General features: G+C 41.4%; 1 protein-coding gene across 1 annotated transcript in view; it reads left to right on the top strand.

Moving 5' to 3' along the window:
- Nucleotides 1-1,383: 1,383 nt before the first annotated feature.
- pde3b (phosphodiesterase 3B) overlaps nt 1,384-20,656 on the top strand; it is a gene marked incomplete at its 5' end in the record, with an annotated part of 72,238 nt that continues 52,965 nt past the window's right edge. The window contains one exon of the mRNA XM_083650410.1: nt 1,384-2,271. Within this exon, the coding sequence (XP_083506536.1) occupies nt 1,384-2,271 (888 nt within the window). The remainder of the gene's footprint in view (nt 2,272-20,656) is intronic.

Genomic DNA, 20,656 nt, shown 5'->3' with positions numbered 1-20,656 from the left:
GGATTATTACACCTGAGAGACAGACAGACCTGGACTCTGTACTGCACTCACTGTCATTGGCTGCTGCTATAATCGTATACGGTTATTGTTATTTTATTTTTGTGTTGAGATGACAAGTTTTGCACAGTGTTTCGAAGTGATAATAATAATAATAATAATAAGTTCAGTGTTTCTGCCTGTGTTGCTGTCTGTTGTAGTGTAATTATAAAATTACCTAAAGGGAGAGCAGGTCACCAAGTGAGTGAGAAAAGGAAAAATACTGAATAATTACATTACTACAGTATAATCCTAATGTTAATTTAAAATGAGATATTCATCTAAATATGGCTAAAAATCATCCAAACGTCCATAAAAACGTCAATTTTTCGTCGGCGCCCTTACGGGCGCCGAAAAAAAAAAAAAAAAAAAAAATAATATTAGAAAAAAAAAAAAAAAAAAAAAAAAAAATTTGTGTCCCCCTTATTGCAAACTCGTTCCGGCGCCACTGACTCTAGTTTAGGTAACATCACCGCGTCAAGCTAACGGCAACAAAGACGTTGTTAGGCGCATTGCCATCCGGTGTTAATTCTGGGTCCGGGGTTTACGCCCCCATGACAAAAAGCGGGGTGGAAGGTGCCCAGACTAGGAGAGAGATAATAAAAACCAGGGCAGGGCAGAAACGTTTTAGTGCGGTCACTGACAATCTCTATAATTAATTAAATAAATAAAAGTCACTGTTATTGACACAAACTTGGCAGTGGACGTGGACCCGGTACATTTGATCAATTTCATTTTTATTTAAATATCACTATCATATATTAATCTGTTAATTAATTGGTTGTTTGGTTAATTGGTTCAGGTGTTTCCTGTGTGAATTGGCTTTCCTCACTAATGTTCCTCACTCAAATGAAATAATTTGCATTTAAACTATTTTACCCATCTGAACCTTTCTGCATGTAGTTTATTATTATTAGTAGTAGTAGTAGTAGGATTGGTATTAATATAAATATAAATATTAACAATATTAATAGCAATATTAATATTAACGTTAATTATTAATGTTAATATTAATATTAATTATTATTGTTATTTTTTTTTACTTACATATGGCGAACAAAACAATTTTATTTCATATATTAGCGACAATGCTGTCATAATTATCCAACTCTCCTGAATGTTGAGTGCTGCAAAAGCCCTGTTGCAGTCCGAGCTGTCGCACCTAGGCGGCGACAGAGAGCCCCCTTTCAGTAAAAACAACATCTCACCTTCTTTCTTTAGTCCAAGTGCTGGAGCACGTTTGAGTGACCATGGAGTGCGTTTGCTGTCATGTAGTTGAGCGTTAACACGGCGTGAATACCAGAAGAGGAAAACTTTTGTGTGGATACAAGGGACTCCAGTCGAAGCATGGCTGCACGGGAGGAAGGAGAGGTTTTGCACAGTAAAGTAAGGCACCACGACGGGTCTGGAAGTGTAAACAGCCCAGAGAGCTTCAGGAACGGCTATGTGAAGAGCTGCGTCACCCCTCTCAAACAGGACCATCAAAGGGGATTTTTGTTCAACGTGTGCAGGCTTTGCAACGAAGACATTCTGAATTCAAAGTTGTTTAAAATTTCTGCCCTCTACATCGGCGCGTTTGTAATATTTGCAGTTTCGTTTCTTATTTCTAGGAGCTTGCAAAGTGACTCGCTTTGGGATTTGCGGACTTTTTTGTCGGGCTTCTCTCAATCCATCAGTCCTTTATTCAGCATAGGATGTGCATTCTTCTTTTTAACGTTTTACCTGAGGAGGAAAAAGAAAGAAAGTAACAAGTGCTGGCTCTTGTCACTACCAGCGTCGTGTTACCTTGGGGATTTTTTGGTTTTGCGCTTTTTGCAATGGGGAGAGGACCAACACCAGATGCAAATGGTGGGCAGGTTGTTATTCGTGTTGGGATGTGTGGGTCTACTTACACTGATCCCCACTTTGAAACTCAAACACAGTATCCTCATACTGGTTTTTGCCAGCGTTGTGTGGCTGGTGTCTTTCACAAGTTTGAGTGGTCTGCCTGCACTGCTCAGACCCTGCTTCGCTTGCTTCGCGGGGCTCTGTGGCTCTCTGTTGGGGCTTTGTTTTGACCATTACTACCCATCGAGGGAAACGCCGAGTGGGATTTCCAGCGCAGAGGAAAAGGTCCCAGTGATCAGACCTAGGAGAAGGTCCAGTTGCGTTTCTCTGGGGGAAACGTCGACCAGCTATTATGGCAGTTGTAAAATGCCTCGCAGACCGTCATTACCATGCATATCCAGAGAACAGGTAGGTCTTCATTGCAGGTGTCGTTTGTCCAGTTGCAAAAGTAGCCTGCAGGCCCGCTGCCCATTCACTGCTCAGAGAACATGTGCAGCAGTGCAGGGAAACAAACATTTCACAGTCAGCGCCATATATATGAAGCACAGGCGATACTACTGACCCATAGACAAACAAGTACCCCACAGAAAGAAATTAGACGTGTGTGTGTGTGTGTGTGTGTGTGTGTGTGTGTGTGTGTGTGTGTGTGTGTGTGTGTGTGTGTGTGTGTGTGTGTGTGTGTGTGTGTGTGTGTGTGTGTGTGTGTGTGTGCGTGTGTGTGTGTGCGTGTGTGTGGGGGGTGGTAATTCATTGCAATCATCTAATATCATCCTCACACCAGATCAACAATAAATAGTCCGAATTTATACGGAGTGAGTTGCAATAATCATTTGACCAAATTCTTACCACAAAATTACACGTGCGTGCGTGTGTGTGTGTGTGTCTGTGCAGGCTATTGCAGCATGTTGGTAATACGCAATTTACAAATTATTTTTATTGGAATGTTGTAGACTCTACAATAACATTCAAATAAAAATAATTTGTATTATTGTATTATAAACATGTATGCCAGAGGCATACATGTGTAATAGCCAGCAAGGGCATCCTCCAAATTCACTTTCAAATGTATTTTTTCCAGAATTTCAACAAATTCACAAACAGTGTGTTGTAAAGACCTAACGTTGTTCAAATTAAATACCATTTAAACACTAACATGCAATATACCTAGAAAGTGGCTTGCCTACTTCTTCCAAGTTCCATCCATGGTCTCATGATGACATCATCAGTAGGCTATATATCTTGCTGCCGCTACAGTATTGTCACATTTCTCAGTATTTCAGTGGACCGGAGGTCCGGTCATCTTGTAATTTTGTGGGAATGTGGGAATTTGGTCATTAAAAAGTTTCTCATCAATTTGATTACTGAAAATATGAGTAGGCTATCTGCCTAACTGCATTATGTTGATCATGGTGTACTGTGGGTATTATACCAGGCTGCTACCAGCAACATCATAGCAAATGTTGAAGTCCTGTCTGACTACAGCAACCAAGAAGACAACATTGGTGGTGGATTATTCAGTGTTATAGTCCATGTTCAGTATGTTTTTTTTTTTATCTAAGATAGTATGGCCCTATGTAAGCCCTCTAAAACCTGTCCATTTAAACATACACAGAGAAAACAAGTCCACTACTAATTTAATGCTAGTTTCTTGAAATATTTTAAATTATACCATTTTGCATAATTTTTGTAAAGAAATACACCTTGTAGTATATCAAGTAGCTTAATATCAATTCAAAAATATCTATGTGCATGTTGTGAATAGTTAAGTGCTGATGCAAATGGTTGCCTTAATTTGTGTAAATTTAGCATTTGTGTCTGCATAATTTCTCAACAGTGTATTCAAAAACAAAACCGTTCTTTACTCGGAGCCTATTTCATGCACAATGCTTTTGTGTCATTTGTGCTATGTTAGATACATATTGTAAAAATGCATATCCAGTTTTCCTCATATATAGTGTGTGTGTGTGTGTGTATGTATGTACCGGTGTATGTATGTATATATATATATATATATATATATATATATATATATATATATATATATATATATATATATATATATATATATATATATATATATATATATATATATACCATTTGGCTTCGTCTGATCTATCACATACGAAAGGCCTAGGTGCTGGACCGTGCATCAACATCAATTACTGTGGATAATCGAGGCCATAAATAAATTCCTTGTGAGTAGTGTTGAGATGTGGACAACAGGACACATGATGTGGCTTCAAATATGACTCGACTCCCAAATTTCACAACCTGAGATATCTCCTGGAAGAGAAGGAAATAAGCTTGGTGGAATTGAGATAGACGTGTGTTCTTGAGAGCCAAGACTTGACTTTGACATGTGATACGATGTGACGTCCCCTCCTCCCCCTATTTTTTTGATCCTGAATCATAATAATTAATTTAGTTAACATTATACTTATCAGTGGACATTGTATATTTGTATATTTTGTCAAAATAGTTTTTTGCCTGTAATTCCACAGTCATATTTGACTCAACTTGACTTCCGTTGTACTAGCGATTTGACTTGACACAATGAAACATGATGTCTGAGTCTTATTTGACTATATAGGGACTTGAGTTGGACTTAGGCTCCAGCCTTTTTGTAGGTATAATCTGGACCACAGTAACAAGTAAAGCACATGGTACACAAAACCAAAATACACATCTTACCATCGTCTTAAAAAAATGCTGCATCAGAATCCTGTTGGAAAGTTGAAACCTTTTACGTAGATAGCCTACTAGATTTTTCTTGTAATCTAACAAGGTATTTATGTCAGGGCTATGGGTTAGGTGAATATTTAGGGGTTTCAATTTATATATTGTAGTCTTACCCCAGCCCCCCCCCCCCCCCCCCCACACACACACACACACCTGACACATTACTATTATTATTATTATTTCTTTCTTTATTTGTTGCTCAATTTTCTGGGGGGGAGGGGAACTAATAGACATCTGGGAAATCTGTTAAAATCAGCAACCACAACAACAAAAGTGTAAAAATCTTGTGGATAAGAGCTTGCTGATAAGAGATAACAGAATGCAGCCCATTATTGTCGTCATTTTCATCATCATTGTCATTATCGTCATTGTCATCATAGCATCATCATATACCACTTTTGTCTCAAAACCTTTATGGGATGGGCACCTTCTCTGTCAATAAATGTCTTCATTCACATGTCAAAGTAAAACAAAGTATTAAGTAATGTTTTACCTGGGCACTTCACACAGAGTACCCGAAGTAAAGACACCGGAGCACTCTTTTCTGCCTGCTCCGGTGTCTTTACTTCGGGTAGTCTGTGTGAAGTGCCCAGGTAAAACATTACTTTATGCATATTGTCCTTCACTGTTGAGCACCAGGACCCTTTTATTCCAAACCTGGCTGAAGCGCGCTGGACTCTATTAATGTACTAAAACAAAGTATTCTTCTTGTTATATTGGTTCAGAATAAACACATAACCTGGGCATTATGTAATACAACAGGTATAAAACTAATGGGGGCAAAAAAAAGACTAACAGAATACACTGTTTAGATACAGCAAACAGTTTACAGGGTATTATATATATATATATATATATATATATATATATTATGATATTAGCTGTGTAGCCAATAATATAAAGTGTTGCTTAGTTATTCAACACGTTTCTCAAGGTGTGAGAATGAATCTAATTTGTAACTCCATTCGCGGCATCAAGGATTAGTTGCTTTAGTCTGATTCTGTGGCAGAGGAAGACAAACGGAGGGCGGCACAAAGCAGACTTTGAAGGAAGGAGTCGTTCAGGGTTCACCAGTGATGTCATGCATGTTGTTCAGCGATGTCATGCATGTTGTTCAGTGATGTCATGCATGTTGTTCTTCATTTTAGCACAGAGTTGGCACGACGCCACGCAGCCACCCCCCCCCCCCCCCTATCTGTAAAGGACTTATTTGCTGTTTTTCAGCTACCGTATAGAGAGATTGGAGTGCTTTTGTCTCTTTGTTTGAGGTAATAGCAAGAGATGGTATTATCTAACTTATCTTACCTTATTATCTATCTATGTAAGAATGTGGCACTGTATGACGAAAGCAACAATGTTATAGTCAGGCTAACTGAAACAAAGGTGTGAACTTTGCAAACTAAGGAAGCTAGACATATGGAAAATATTGCATCTAAAACCAAATTAAAACGACGTGAATTATTCTCAGAAAATCCTGCCCATCCAAATCTGTTGGTGTGAGTAGAAAGCGAGTTCTATTTATCATCCTCATCAAATCCATGACCGCTGTTGACAGTTTAACTGAAACTGAGCAAATAAAACGATATAATCTCATTATTAATGAAAATAAGTAAAACATATACTATACACTGTAATCAACTAAATAAAAGACAAATCTTGTGGGAATCATGAAACAATGATCAACTTGGCTGTTGCCTGCCTGTGACCACAGGTGTTTGGCATTTTAGGACATGACGGTTGTTGGACGGGAACATAATTTAAGCCCAGTTTACATCAAAGATTCACGAGACAAAACCGTTGCAGCGGTGTAAACTGGCCCCTCTCATCTCGACTCCAGCAGGCTGATGGCGTCGCCAACAATTCAGCTTGTCAAGTCGCACGGGCTGGTTGCAAGTAGTTGCAAGCAGTTGCAAGTTGCATCCAGTCTATGACTGACTGACTGACTCTAAAATTCCTCCTTAAAAAGAGCGTACACTGATTTAAGCAGACACGAGTGCAGTGCCCGTTCACCCCACTGCTGCACAGAGCGCTGTTCGCCCGCTCCATTCAAAGTTTATTAATATTGAACACTAGTCATAGCCGGGGATTTGCACATGGCGCAAGTTTTTTTTCTCCCCCAGATGATCAACAGAGTGATAGTGCTTTTATTTTGAAGGCAAATCCTTCCTACCTCCGGTCTTGTTCTGGCTAATTATGGTTAGCATACTGATGATCTCACAATTGAAATGAATGTGAATTGTATGCCTACATGTTAATCAGCTAGGGTTTCAGTCACTTAGTGGCATTTTGAGATATCGTTAGGCTATGTGATGTGAAAAGGTAGGGAATATACCAGTACGCTTTTTTCCCAGGATGCCATGTCCCACCCGCAATTCCCCCCCCCCCCCCCAGCATGGCGAAGGCATAAGTGCTCATAAACAGCTTAAATGTGGGGAAATGGAAAAATGGGCGTTGTCGGTCCCTGCCTATGCCAATACTCAATGCCCACATGCAACTTCTGATTGGCCAACTCGTTAGGGAGATAAATTGATTCAGAAGGATAGACAGGCAGACAGAGTTTCCTTCATTCTAGTAGGATTTTGCGTGTCCAAATTGCACCATATGTATGTGTGTGTGTTTGTGCGTCTGTCTAATCATCTTCGGTAGTATTAAATTGTGTGTGGTGTAAAAAATAATAATAATCAGGTGACCCTATTTGAATTCCAGGCGACCCCACTTAGGGTTGTGACCCTAAGGTTGGGAACCACTGGTTTAGTGAGTGTGTGGTGATGTGAGAGAGAGCGGTGTGTGTGTGTGACGGTGATTGGATCGGAGCAGAAGGGAAACCTGTAGTGGAGGAGTTGTCAAGTTGTTAGCCTGGTAAACCGTGCTGATCATGTCAACTCACGTTCTGTTTAGTTCTGCAGATCAGTGCATGGACCAATCAGGGACCTGCCTCCTAGTTGACAATGTAACTGGCCAATCAGGGCAAAACAGTATGGCGGCTCCCGAAGCAACGAGCGGTTTCGCCGTTCTTCAGGAGTGGATTAAGGATTGGATTTGGCGACACTGATTGGCTGAAGGAGTTGTCTGTCAAGGCAAGTAGCTTACTCCTGCCCACTGAAATCGATGTGGGCGGGCTGGACGCCAGACTGATCCACAGAACAAAACAGAATGTGAGTTCATGTGATCAGTATGGTTTTACCAAGCTAACAAGTTGTAGCAAGTAGCAAATATAATGAATGGCAGAAGTTACGGTTGTCATAAAATAAAGACTGCATCTGTGCTGTTTTCATCAGTTAAGTAGACTCTCAGCTGTTTTCATCAGTTAAGTAGACTCAGCTGTTTTCATCAGTTAAGTAGACTCTCAGCTGTTTTCATCAGTTAAGTAGACTCAGCTGTTTTCATCTGTTAAGTAGACTCAGCTGTTTTCATCAGTTAAGTAGACTCTCAGCTGTTTTCATCAGTTAAGTAGACTCTCAGCTGTTTTCATCTGTTAAGTAGACTCTCAGCTGTTTTCATCAGTTAAGTAGACTCTCAGCTGTTTTCATCTGTTAAGTAGACTCAGCTGTTTTCATCAGTTAAGTAGACTCTCAGCTGTTTTCATCAGTTAAGTAGACTCTCAGCTGTTTTCATCAGTTAAGTAGACTCTCAGCTGTTGTTTTCATCAGTTAAGTAGACTCTCAGCTGTTTTCATCAGTTAAGTAGACTCTCAGCTGTTTTCATCAGTTAAGTAGACTCTCAGCTGTTTTCATCAGTTAAGTAGACTCTCAGCTGTTTTCATCAGTTAAGTAGACTCAGCTGTTTTCATCTGTTAAGTAGACTCTCAGCTGTTTTCATCTGTTAAGTAGACTCTCAGCTGTTTTCATCAGTTAAGTAGACTCAGCTGTTTTTAAGTACGGTAGACTCTCAGCTAGCCAATTTGAGCCGAATGCTTTCTAGAGATTGTGGGATTTCCCAAACTGAATAATTAACCACAAACACAAAACTGACTTGCTAGCTCAATCTAGTTGCAACTAAGATATCTGCTGTTTTTTCTCTCCCATGGGCAGATTTGGCTCCTACGTCCGCAAACTTCACATATTTTATTCAATATTTTTAAGCCTCGCCACACAGCGTTTAGTGAAAAGTGTGTTTGCTGCATTCACGGTCACATCCCGGAGGTACGGTGCTTAGTCAACATTGATTAATTTTGAACCTGTTGCATTGCGTGTCCAAATTGCACCAAATTCGACTCTGCACCAAGTGTGAAGTGGATCTGAGAGGAATGCAGAGAATGGCGTTATCCCGCTCTGCCGCTAGTGCCCCTAGTGATGGAGGGAGAAAGATGTTATTCCTCCAACCCCAAATATGGGATATTTGGTGTAGAAATAATAAATGTGCTTCTGTCTAGGGCACAGCGAGGGTCTGGTCCCATAGGGAGCCATCTCACGATGATCAGAAATATAAGCAGACTTCTCTCGGATGGGGTGTGATGTGTCTCTTCCGTTGTGAGCTTGCGGCCGGGCAAATGGATTTTAACCACCCAAGCCCCGCCCCCTAGCACAATGTCCGTGTTGCTCACAGAGCGACTCATGTTTGAATACAACAGGCTAATTGTCCAGAGCGAGCAAGTGGCCGTGTGCTTACACGCAAACAATTTGTTGCACTTGTCACAACGAGCATTGTCAGCATCGACTCTAATTAAGTATAACCAAAGATACTTGACGTCTCGTTCTCTCTGGTGTCTGCCATATCTCTCTCTCTCTCTCTCTCTCTCTCTCTCTCACTGCGACTAGCTGTGTGTGCGTCAGTCTGTGTGCTGCTTGCCTGCAGTGTGTGTGTGTCTTTCCCCCGAGTGCCCCTGCCCCGCCCCCTCCTCACACCCAGAAAATGCTCCGCGCAGACTGAGAGAGAGAGAAAGAGAGCGAGACAGATATCTTTTCTGGATTGGAAATAGCTGAAAAAATATATCATAGAGGCATGTCTTGGAGTTGGTGAGACACTAGTGTGCTGTACACGCACTAGTGTACTGTACACTGTGCCCCCCTGCACTCTCTACTACGCCAAACCACGCGGGACATTTCCTCATGTGTGAAAATAAATTTGACAAAACAATGCCTCTTGTATGAAAAGGTAAAACTCCGGGGAATGTCCGGACCTGATTCAACGGACATAGTCCAGTATGATAATCACATTTTGCAAACACTGTGAACTTGAAAAAAGTCTTTATTTCCAAGCATTTGGAAAAGCCCATAAATCATAGATTTATCATCGGTTCCTCTCAATATGCAAATTTCTTCCGATACATATAACCAATATTAATATTACTATTATGTTTCCTCATCGGACCGATACCAATACATAAGAAAAAATATTTGACTTACATCACCCGATACCTGCATCCTTACTAGTAGTCCCTACAATAAAATTGATTACCTGATGAAAAGTGCTTAAAAAATAATGATTTGTCACTGGTACTGAAATCAAGGTACCGGAACCGCTACACAAAAGCAAAATCTAACAATACCCAGCCCTAGCTTTGCTATGATAATACCGTCATAAAGGAGTGACTTATAAGAGGTTTGCTGTTGGCATAAGGCTTGTGTGCTGCTCTTTTCATCCCTGTCTGTTGCTGCAACAAAAACTTCACCACCTCAGCAAGCTAGCCAGTGCTACAGCCACAGGTTGAGTTAGCACATCGTTTGATCCAGGCAGGAGCTTGCTTCAATGGACTTACCGACCCAAGCACCGACCCACCTCAGTCTTGCTTCTGGGTACTGGGTGAATACTGGGTTAACATTCTGCAAGCATGGGCGTCCGGGTAGTGTCGCGGTAGATTCCCTGCCTACCAACACGAGGGTCGCAGGTTCGCACCCCCCTGTTACCTCTGGCTTATTCGGGCGTCCATATGGCACGATCTGTGTCTGCGGGTGGGAAGCCAGATTAGGGCTATATCTCCTGGTCGCTCCCACTAGCGCCACCTCTGGTCGGTCGGGGCGCCTGTTCAGGGTGAAGGGAACTGGTGGGAATAGTGTGATCCTCCCACGTGCCACATCCTGCCGCTGAAGCTCCCCCTGTCAGGTGAAAAGAAGAAGCGGCTGGAGACAGCGCATGTGTCAGAGGAAGCATGGTGCTAGTCTCGGCTCTCCCTAGATCGGCAGAGGGTGGAGCAGCCAATAGGGCAGCATGGGGAAGAATTGCAGATGTGCTAACTCAATCTGTGGCTGTGGCACTGGCTAGCTTGCTGAGGTGGTGAAGTTTTTGTTGCAACCCTGTTACTCAAGATAATCCACAGACCTTGTTATGAGCAGTTTCATGGAGGAACTATTTTCTTTTGACCGAACTACAGCCACTAGCTGCTAGCTAGTTCCTACATGAGACTGCAAAGTCTGTGCATCATTTTGAGTAACCGGGTCATGATTTCTGGAAACAGACAATGCTGTTGAGTTTTTCAAATGTATTATTTTGGTGCTCCGATCACTACAAGCCGAGTGCCATCCAGTTCCATTGTATTCAAGAGAAGGCAGACACCTCTGCGGCAAATATCTCCAAAACTCAGGCAACTAACACAAATAAATAATAATAAATAATAAATAGCACTACAGGTGAGAGGAAAAATATGTATTTTGAATTTTAGGTTGAGCTGTCCCTTTAACCTCACGTCACCAGTCTCTCTTTAAAAGGAGAGAGAGAGACTGGTGCACATTTGTGGCAGGGCATGGTCTTCCTCCCTAAGACCCGCCCCCACTGGTGTTTCTGGTGGGTGTTCCGGCAGTGTTTCCGCTTTGTCCCCCATAGAAAAATGGTTTTATATGGTGTTAGTTAATTTTATTTTTTGTAGCTACATAGCTAGATGATGCACATCACTATTATTCATGTTACTATGACGCCCTGTTTTCAGAGCAGAATTGTTTTTTTGGAGCACAAAAGCACAGACCGTTTCCGCCGGAACACCCTGGTGGGTTTCCGCCACAGCACTGAGTCCAGACGGATCCACGGAACCACGGATCCGGATGGTTTTAACCAGGCTAGTTTTCTCTGACACCTAGCAGCACCATGGTTTTGAGTAGGGGTGCACCGATCACGTTTTTTGCCACCGATTGCCGATCGCCTATGGGAAATATCTGCCCAACCGATCATCGACCGATCACCGATTACCGATCACCGATCACCGATATATAAACTCCTCAAAGAAAGTTTGGAAACGTTATTTTAGGTTGATTATTTCTCCCCTTTAATAATACCAATTGACATTGTATTTTATATCATTGGAAAGCCTGATTAGTGATAGGGCTTTGTTTTATTTAAAAAAAAAAAAACTTTTTTTTATATAAAAAAATATCGGCAATCAGCCAAAATATCGGCAATCAGCCGATCGCATATTTGAGGTCAAAATCGGCCGATACAGATTGCTTGCCGATCGATCGGTGCACCCCTAGTTTTGAGGCATCTTATCTATAGAGAGCCAAAGTGAAACCTCACGTCCTGCTTTCTCCCTGTACCAGCGCTGCAAAAAATATGAATGGTGGTGGACGGAGAATATAAGGTTACTTTTTTTATCCCGTTTGAATTGTGCCACGGGTGCCAACGCTAATTTTGTCAATTTAAAACATAACTTTGCATGTCAAGAAAGTCACCGTTTGTCGTCAAACTGAAACGTAGTTTCGTATAAAAACTACATCGCTTGTGGAAGCTCGTGGCATGTCGCCGGTCTTCAGCTTTGCCGGTAGAGAAAGTAACGTCACTTAGGCAACAGTGCATGTAGTCTTTCTGATTTATAACTTCTAGTGCAACAGTTTGGCGACAAACTGCGACTTTCTTGACATGCAAAGTTACGTTTTAAATTGTCAAAATTAGCGTTGGCAGCCTGTGGCACAATTCAAACGGGATCAAAAAAGTAACCTTATTCTCCGTCCACCGCCATTCATATTTTTCACACCGCTGGTACAGGGAGAAAGCAGGAAGTGACGTTTCACTTTGGCTCTCTATTGCAACATTGACCTAACCATTTACGGTGTGCCTATTATGATAAGTGTCATAATTATGATTATGATACTTTGTGAGTCAAAAGAATACGGTTTTGTACAAAGAAATGGCACATATTTTGCACAATAGGTCAGCTGCCCAATTCTCCCTGCTGGTAATGCAGTGTAGTGCGGCTGCATGGTGAGACTCAGTAGCACATTTCTTTATCATAGGTGTGATCCCTAAATGTGACTGACTGACTCCCATTTTAGAGTGGGCAGTGGTGGCCCAATGGTTAGAGAAGCGAGCTCGTGACCGGAAGGTCGTCGGTTCAATCCCCAGGACTGGGGAAAGTGAAAAGGCAGCGCTTAGCCCCTCCCTCATTACCACCACTGTGGTGCCCTTGAGCAAGGCCCTTAACCCCAACTGCTCCAGTGGAGCTGCTCAGTGGCCAGCAGATCAGACTGCGGTTGTACTGGTCAGCTTCCAGGTGTGAATGTGTGTGTGTGAATGTGAACAGGGCACTCCTGAAAATGAGAGCATTGCTCTCAGTGAGACTCCCCCTGTATAAAATAAACGTAAAATAAAAAGAGTCCTCACATTTCACAATGTAATTTATTAATGAAACAGTCTCAGCTGATTCAGAATTCAATGGAATGAAATGGAGGGTATTTATATTTTTGTCTGTGTTAAGGTGTTAATGTACAAAACACACTGTACCTCTGACTAACAGTGTGGGATACCATAACCACACATTTCAATATATATTCTTTGTCCATGTTTCACAGATTTTATTCCTGCAAGACTGTCTTCTTCATTTTTATGTGTGCGAAATGCAGTTCCGAATGTTGTAAATATTTACCCGAGTCTCAGAACACCCTTAAAAATGCAAGTCTTAACTTAGTGTAGCGCTACGGTGGTGACTCAAACCTCTTATGCAACCGAGACTTTACGGAGAGCTTGCAAGTGCCAGGGGTCAGGCTTCTCTCTGTTGTGTTATTGTCATGTTATCCCTAAACAGACTATAAATCAGTGAATATGTTGACAGTGTGGAATTTTGTCAAACTTTGGTCATATTATATATAAGGGAAAATGTACTGATTAATTCCACTGTGTTTGCAAATGTTGTGAGATTCCTCTCACTAGCCTGCACTTGGTGACAGTTTGTCTGACACAAGGAACTGAGATGCAAAGATGATCATAAACATGATAGATTGATACCAAATGAGACCCAGAATTTGGTCAGTATTTATTGTTAATTAATTTCAACTGAAAAAGTTCATGACACAAATTGTCCAGACTAGAGGATGATGTTCTATTATATTGGTCATTGCAATTTATAGTCATTTTTACCTTGTGCATAACTCATAATGGACAGAAGGGTAATTATTCTGTCAACATAATTCTCCTGTTTTCCACAAGCTTGATTTTACTGCCCAACTTACATGGTCACCTGTCAGTGTTTCCCCTACGATTGAGTTGTAGCAGCCGAGGTGAAGCACGCACAATTTGAAAAGAATAATAATAATATTTGCACACACAACAATCCCCCCCTAGAATACTGAGTTTAATGTCAGAATTCTGAAAAAAGTCAGAATTCCAAGGGGGGGGGGGCGGTCAGAAGACTGGCATTAAATTCAGAATTCTGAGTTTAATGTCAGAATTCTGAGATTAAAGTCTGAATTCTGAGATTAAAGTCAGAGTTCTCAGATTAAAGTTAGAATCCTGAAGAAAAGAAGTCAGCATTGTGATTTTAATGCCAGAGAAAAAAGTCAGAATTCTGAGATTAAAGTCAGAATTCTCACATTAAAGTCAGAATTGTGCGGGTGGGGGGTGTGTGACACATCATTGTGACATCATTGGCGATGATGCCACTGATGATATTACTGATGTTTTACCAACATTTGAATGTCTGAGGTACCTAGATTTTTGTGACATCAAAGTGGGGTCACAAGCCCAAAAAGGTTGAAGCGCTGCATTTAGACCTGATGCAGCATTTGCGTTGTTCTCCTGTATCGTTAATCAGATCAAGTGAAGAGGCATGACTCTTGACTGCTAAAAGCAAACAAAAACAGCAGCATAGGTCATATTTCAGCAGTGGCTGACCTGAATTCATATAGAAAGGCAAAGTGAACGTCACTTCCTGCTTCAGCACTGTACCAGAGATTTTCTGCCGCAATTTATTTTCCCATAGACATTTAGTAAAATGCTTATAAAAATAGTTTTACTTGGTCAAACCAAATGGTTCAGCTATATTTAGAATAGGGAGAGACTGTAGAACAGACCTGGGCAAAAGGCGGCCCGCGGGCCACATCCGGCCCGCGAGCGCCCCCTGTGAGGCCCGCGCTGGAATTGCACAAAAAAAAAGAAAATTACAGTGCACCTGAATGCAACATGCAAGGTACCCGCTGAATAAGTGTCCAAATGTTCATGTCATTCTGGCCAATACTCCACTTCTGGAATATCTTTCAATAATCTTTATGACTAAAAGGCTAAAAGTAATCTCATGTGTAAGAAATTACTGTTCTACATTGAAGTAAAAATGGAAATAATTAACTTGTTGGTTTTGGATTTATTTAGCTTGAAGAGTGCATTTTTGTTCGTGTGACCCTCAACACAGGCTTTGAGAATCCCGGGCCACTTACTGATACTTATGCTTAAATTAACACACTCATATTCTGGTTTATTTAAAGAAAAACATTTTGGCTAGTGGAAATTCTAATTGGCTGGTAACTTTAAAATATAGCAGCCATATTGGCAGGTGGTCAAAAAAGTTAATGACATAGGAGTGAGTGAGAAAAGGATCAAATATTGGTGTTTAAGACTGAATAATGACATCACAACTGTTAATTTAAAATGAGGTATTCCTCTAAACCTGACTTCAAATGCCCCCAAAAAATTTGCGCCGGCGCCGTTCGGCCCCCAACGCTCAGCAAAATCTGGCGCTCTGGTAGCGAGGACATTTTTTTGTGGTCCTCTCTATCATGAAAGTTCCTGGGTTACGGCATGACAATATTTGTTCAGCCCCCAGCAACAATCTGGGTTTCTCATGTGGCCCCCCATGAAAAATAATTGCCCACCCCTGCTGTAGAACAATTAACTCGGGCAAAAAAATTTTTTTTGAAAAAAATAATTATTTAAACCCGAATTTTTTTAATGTTTTGGTTCCAAGTGAAATGTTATGCGATCTGTCCTGTTTCTAAATATATCTGTACCGTTTGGTTTGAACAAGTAAAATATTTTTTATACGCATTTTACGAAATGTCTATGGGAAAATAAATGGCGGATGAAAATCTCTGGTACAGTGCTGAAGCAGGAAGTGACCTTCCACTTTGGCTGGTTTCTATAGGAGAAACACTGCCTGTTCTTCCCGCAATTCATGTCCACATGTTTCCGCGAGACCCAATTAGCTTTCAAGCGAAAGGAAATGGAGTGGAGAGATCATCATGGCATTTTAAAGTAGGGTTATGCTATTTGGGCTTTCATGCCAGACCTAAAGAGGCAACGTGGGCAAGGCGAGGGTGCATCCAGGGAGGAGGCCCTCTTTCCTCTTTTTGTGCGGTTCCTTCCCACTCCAGGGGGGCGAGGTTGGGATGCAGGCAGAGGGGTGAATATGCTCTTAACTAAGCCCCATCATCCACAGCAGAGCAGAGCAGAGCAGCAAGGCTGCAGAGAGGCGGGGAGGGAGAGCAGTGCTCAGCTGTCACGTTCACTTGCTGTAAAGCCATGTGGAATGATATAACATTGACGTCACAGCCCAGTGACGTACCATAGGGTGACTGCAAAGGAAGGGGGGTGGGGTGGGGGGGGGGGGGGAGCAAGTCTTACTAATCGCCCAGTAGAATAGAGTGTCTGCCTCCAGCACTGATGAGAAGGGGGAGAAACTGTCTTTCTTCAGACCGTGTGCGGCAGAAAGTGTCGAGGTGCAAAAAGAAAAATTGGCTCATCTAGAAGATCATAAGGAGCCGTAGGCTTTTCAAAAAATATATACCGTATATACTTTTTTATATTCAAAAATAATTACTTTCTACATTTACTAATTATTAGTTATTTTACTGTTAATTTAAAAATGTCTGCCCGCATTTATGTAGGAAAATTGTCTATATGTAACATGTTATTACGATTATTGTGATTCAACGAAACATCCTTAAGCATTTAAACCTTTTAGTATAATAGTAGTCATAAGAGATAATATTTGATCTAAAATCTAACAGTAGATATTTGTGGTTTATTCAATTGAGGCTTCCATGGATATGTATTTTGAGTTCAGTTCTTAAAATGAAAAAGAAATGTTGTAGTAGAGCACCTCTATGTAATGCTGTGTGCATTCTCAGCCTCTTTAGCTATATTTACAGCATATATATCTTTAGCGTCTATGGAGATGAAAGCTTCCACGCATTCAGTGAACCGGGTCGTGTCCTAGCAAATTCTTATGCCCAGACCGTCTGCTGGCACTTCTGCCTGTGGTTGGTTGACTATTATCAAAACTCACCTAATTGGGTTTACATTGAGACAAGTTGTGTGTGTGCGCAGTTTGAGAAACAAACACAGTCTTCCAATTATCTTTTCCAATGTAAATGCCCACCTGTTTTCTCTTTATGGGACACTTTCCAAATGGATATCAAACTTTGGACTGAAGAGGCAGGTCAGAGGTCACCCTGCTTTGGATGAGAAAATGCATGAATGCTAATCAAATTCAACCTTATTGGGGACAGTGCACCACTCACCTCTCACATCACACGAGTCTCACACCACCAATACAGAATACACCACAATTTTGTCCTGTTTTTCCCCCTGAATATTAAATGAAATAAGATGACAATTGATATATGCTTTTGGAACTGCAGTGACTCTGATTCTAGTGATTCTGACACACATTTTTATGTAAATTTTATTTTTTATTTTCTGTCACATTTTTTTTTTTTTTTTACTTATCAGTGCACAATCATTTTTAATGCCAGATTGTGTCAATACATTTATAAAAAAAAAAGTGTGTCCCCTATATGCATCCAGCTACACTGTAAAGAAAAGTACTATAGGAATATTGTAGGAATACTGTAGATCCCTATTGCCAAATACAATTGTATTGACTGTATCTCCTACTAGACAGCAGTGCACAGGATTAGGCAGGGTGCGCTTTGCAAGCAAAATACATTTTGTGTGCAAAACAATTCTTGCATGCATGCTCACCGCGCATGCTTCACCAGCATGCGCCTTCACCCCTGCTACTACAACTCCATCCTAGGGGGAACACTGCTATAGTATGGCCACCATAGTGCTGCACACACACATAGGCAAAGTTAGCAATCTCAAATTGTACTGGACAGGACACCCCATCCAGAAACTTAAGATCAGGAGTCCTCGCACAAACTGTGGAGTCCACAGTTTGTCCACAGTTTGTGCGAGGACTCCTGATCTATGTGCGTACCATTTTTAAAGGGGTGGGGGGTGGGGTGAGTACCCAAACAGCGGAACATTACTCGAGTACTGACGTTATGAACGAGTACTCGAGTACCCGAGTACTCCCGCCCATCCCTACTGTGGACGAGAAATAGTTGGATAAGACTGTGACCATGCAGTGTTAAACACACTGTGACCATGCAGTGTTAAACACACTGTGATCATGCACTGTTAAACACACTGTGACCATGCAGTGTTAAACACACTGTGATCATGCAGTGTTAAACACACTGTGACCATGCAGTGTTAAACACACTGTGACCATGCAGTGTTAAACACACTGTGACCATGCAGTGTTAAACACACTGTGACCATGCAGTGTTAAACACACTGTGACCATGCAGTGTTAAACACACTGTGACCATGCAGTGTTAAACACACTGTGACCATGCAGTGTTAAACAGACTGACCATGCAGTGTTAAACACACTGTGACCATGCAGTGTTAAACACACTGTGACCATGCAGTGTTAAACACACTGTGACCATGCAGTGTTAAACAGACTGTGACCATGCAGTGTTAAACAGACTGACCATGCAGTGTTAAACACACTGTGACCATGCAGTGTTAAACACACTGTGACCATGCAGTGTTAAACACACTGTGACCATGCAGTGTTAAACACACTGTGACCATGCAGTGTTAAACAGACTGACCATGCAGTGTTAAACACACTGTGACCATGCAGTGTTAAACACACTGTGACCATGCAGTGTTAAACACACTGTGACCATGCAGTGTTAAACAGACTGTGACCATGCAGTGTTAAACAGACTGACCATGCAGTGTTAAACACACTGTGACCATGCAGTGTTAAACACACTGTGACCATGCAGTGTTAAACACACTGTGACCATGCAGTGTTAAACACACTGTGACCATGCAGTGTGCCATGCAGTGTTAAACACACTGTGACCATGCAGTGTTAAACACACTGTGACCATGCAGTGTTAAACAGACTGACCATGCAGTGTTAAACACACTGTGACCATGCAGTGTTAAACACACTGTGACCATGCAGTGTTAAACACACTGTGACCATGCAGTGTTAAACACACTGTGACCATGCAGTGTTAAACACACTGTGACCATGCAGTGTTAAACAGACTGACCATGCAGTGTTAAACACACTGTGACCATGCAGTGTTAAACACACTGTGACCATGCACTGTTAAACAGACTGACCATGCAGTGTTAAACACACTGTGATAATGCAGTGTTAAAGAGACTGACCATGCAGTGTTAAACACACTGTGACCATGCAGTGTTAAACAGACTGTGACCATGCAGTGTTAAACATACTGTGGCCATGCAGTGTTAAACACACTGTGACCATGCAGTGTTAAACACACTGTGACCATGCAGTGTTAAACACACTGTGACCATGCAGTGTTAAACACACTGTGACCATGCAGTGTTAAACACACTGTGACCATGCATTGTTAAACACACTGTGACCATGCAGTGTTAAACAGACTGACCATGCAGTGTTAAACACACTGTGACCATGCAGTGTTAAACACACTGTGACCATGCAGTGTTAAACACACTGTGAGTGTGACCATGCAGTTAAACACACTGCCTTTGGCTTTGTGTTGGAGTGACTAATGTTATTCAGAGTTACAGTATGTCGTCGATCTTATCAATGGATTTTCATGCAGCTTCACATTTGTGTCTTCTGTTGTTTCTGTAGTTTTGTCATACAGGTATACATTTTTGCAGACTTGTGTAATTCCATCCTAAAATTTAAAATTGATATATGATTCATCTGAAGGCTTTATTGGTTAAAGGGACAGTTCATATATTTTTGATGTGGGGTTGTATGAGGTACTTGGCCGACAGTTGGCGCGGTCCGAGTTTGGAGAAATGGAAACCGGCCGCGTCAGGCAAGTAGAGCTGTCTGGAAGCATTTATTTGTTATGTATTTATTTTTGCTCGTGACTCTGTTCACACTCAGCAGACAGCTCTACTTGCCTGACGCGGCCGGTCTGCACTCTGCATTTCTCCAAACTGGGACCGCGCTGGCTGCATTCTACTGCATGTAGTACACTGACTGTCGGCACGTGCCTCATCATACAACCCCACATCAAAAAATCGGAATTCTGAACTATCCCTTTAAAGTAGGGATGCACCGATGTGAAAATGTTGGCCGATACGGATAACCGATATTAACATGGCTGATATGGCCAATAACTGATATTTACTGATGTCGATATGATCTGTATAAAAACACATTTCTATGATAATAACATTTTGTACATACTGAAAAACACATGTAAACACTGGATTTTAAAAAGTAACGCATTTCTTTATTTCCAAAACATTTGGAAACATTTGGTTTCCTCTCAATGGGAACATTTTGGCTGTTACCGATAACCGATATTAACATTGCAACATTGGACCGATGCCGATATGTTAAAAAATGACTAACATCTGCTGATACCGATATGACTGCCGATATATCGTGCATCCCTAGTTTAAAGTGTTGTTAATCTGACTTTTAGGTTATTCTAATAATTGTGATTGCTCAAATGTCATCTAAGCCCAGCTGTTTCCTCACCGAAAGAGAATCACGTATGAAGTAAACCTCAGTGTTGAGGAATTTGTCAGTTGCGACCAAAAAATGTCCCAACTCATTGCCACACAGCTCCACATGAATGGCACAATG

This window comes from Poromitra crassiceps, assembly GCF_964638095.1.
Source record: "Poromitra crassiceps genome assembly, chromosome: 14".
Taxonomy (NCBI): Eukaryota; Metazoa; Chordata; class Actinopteri; order Beryciformes; family Melamphaidae; genus Poromitra; species Poromitra crassiceps.
The sequence above is the reverse complement of the archived record's forward strand: the minus strand, read 5'-3'. Positions and strand labels throughout refer to the sequence as shown.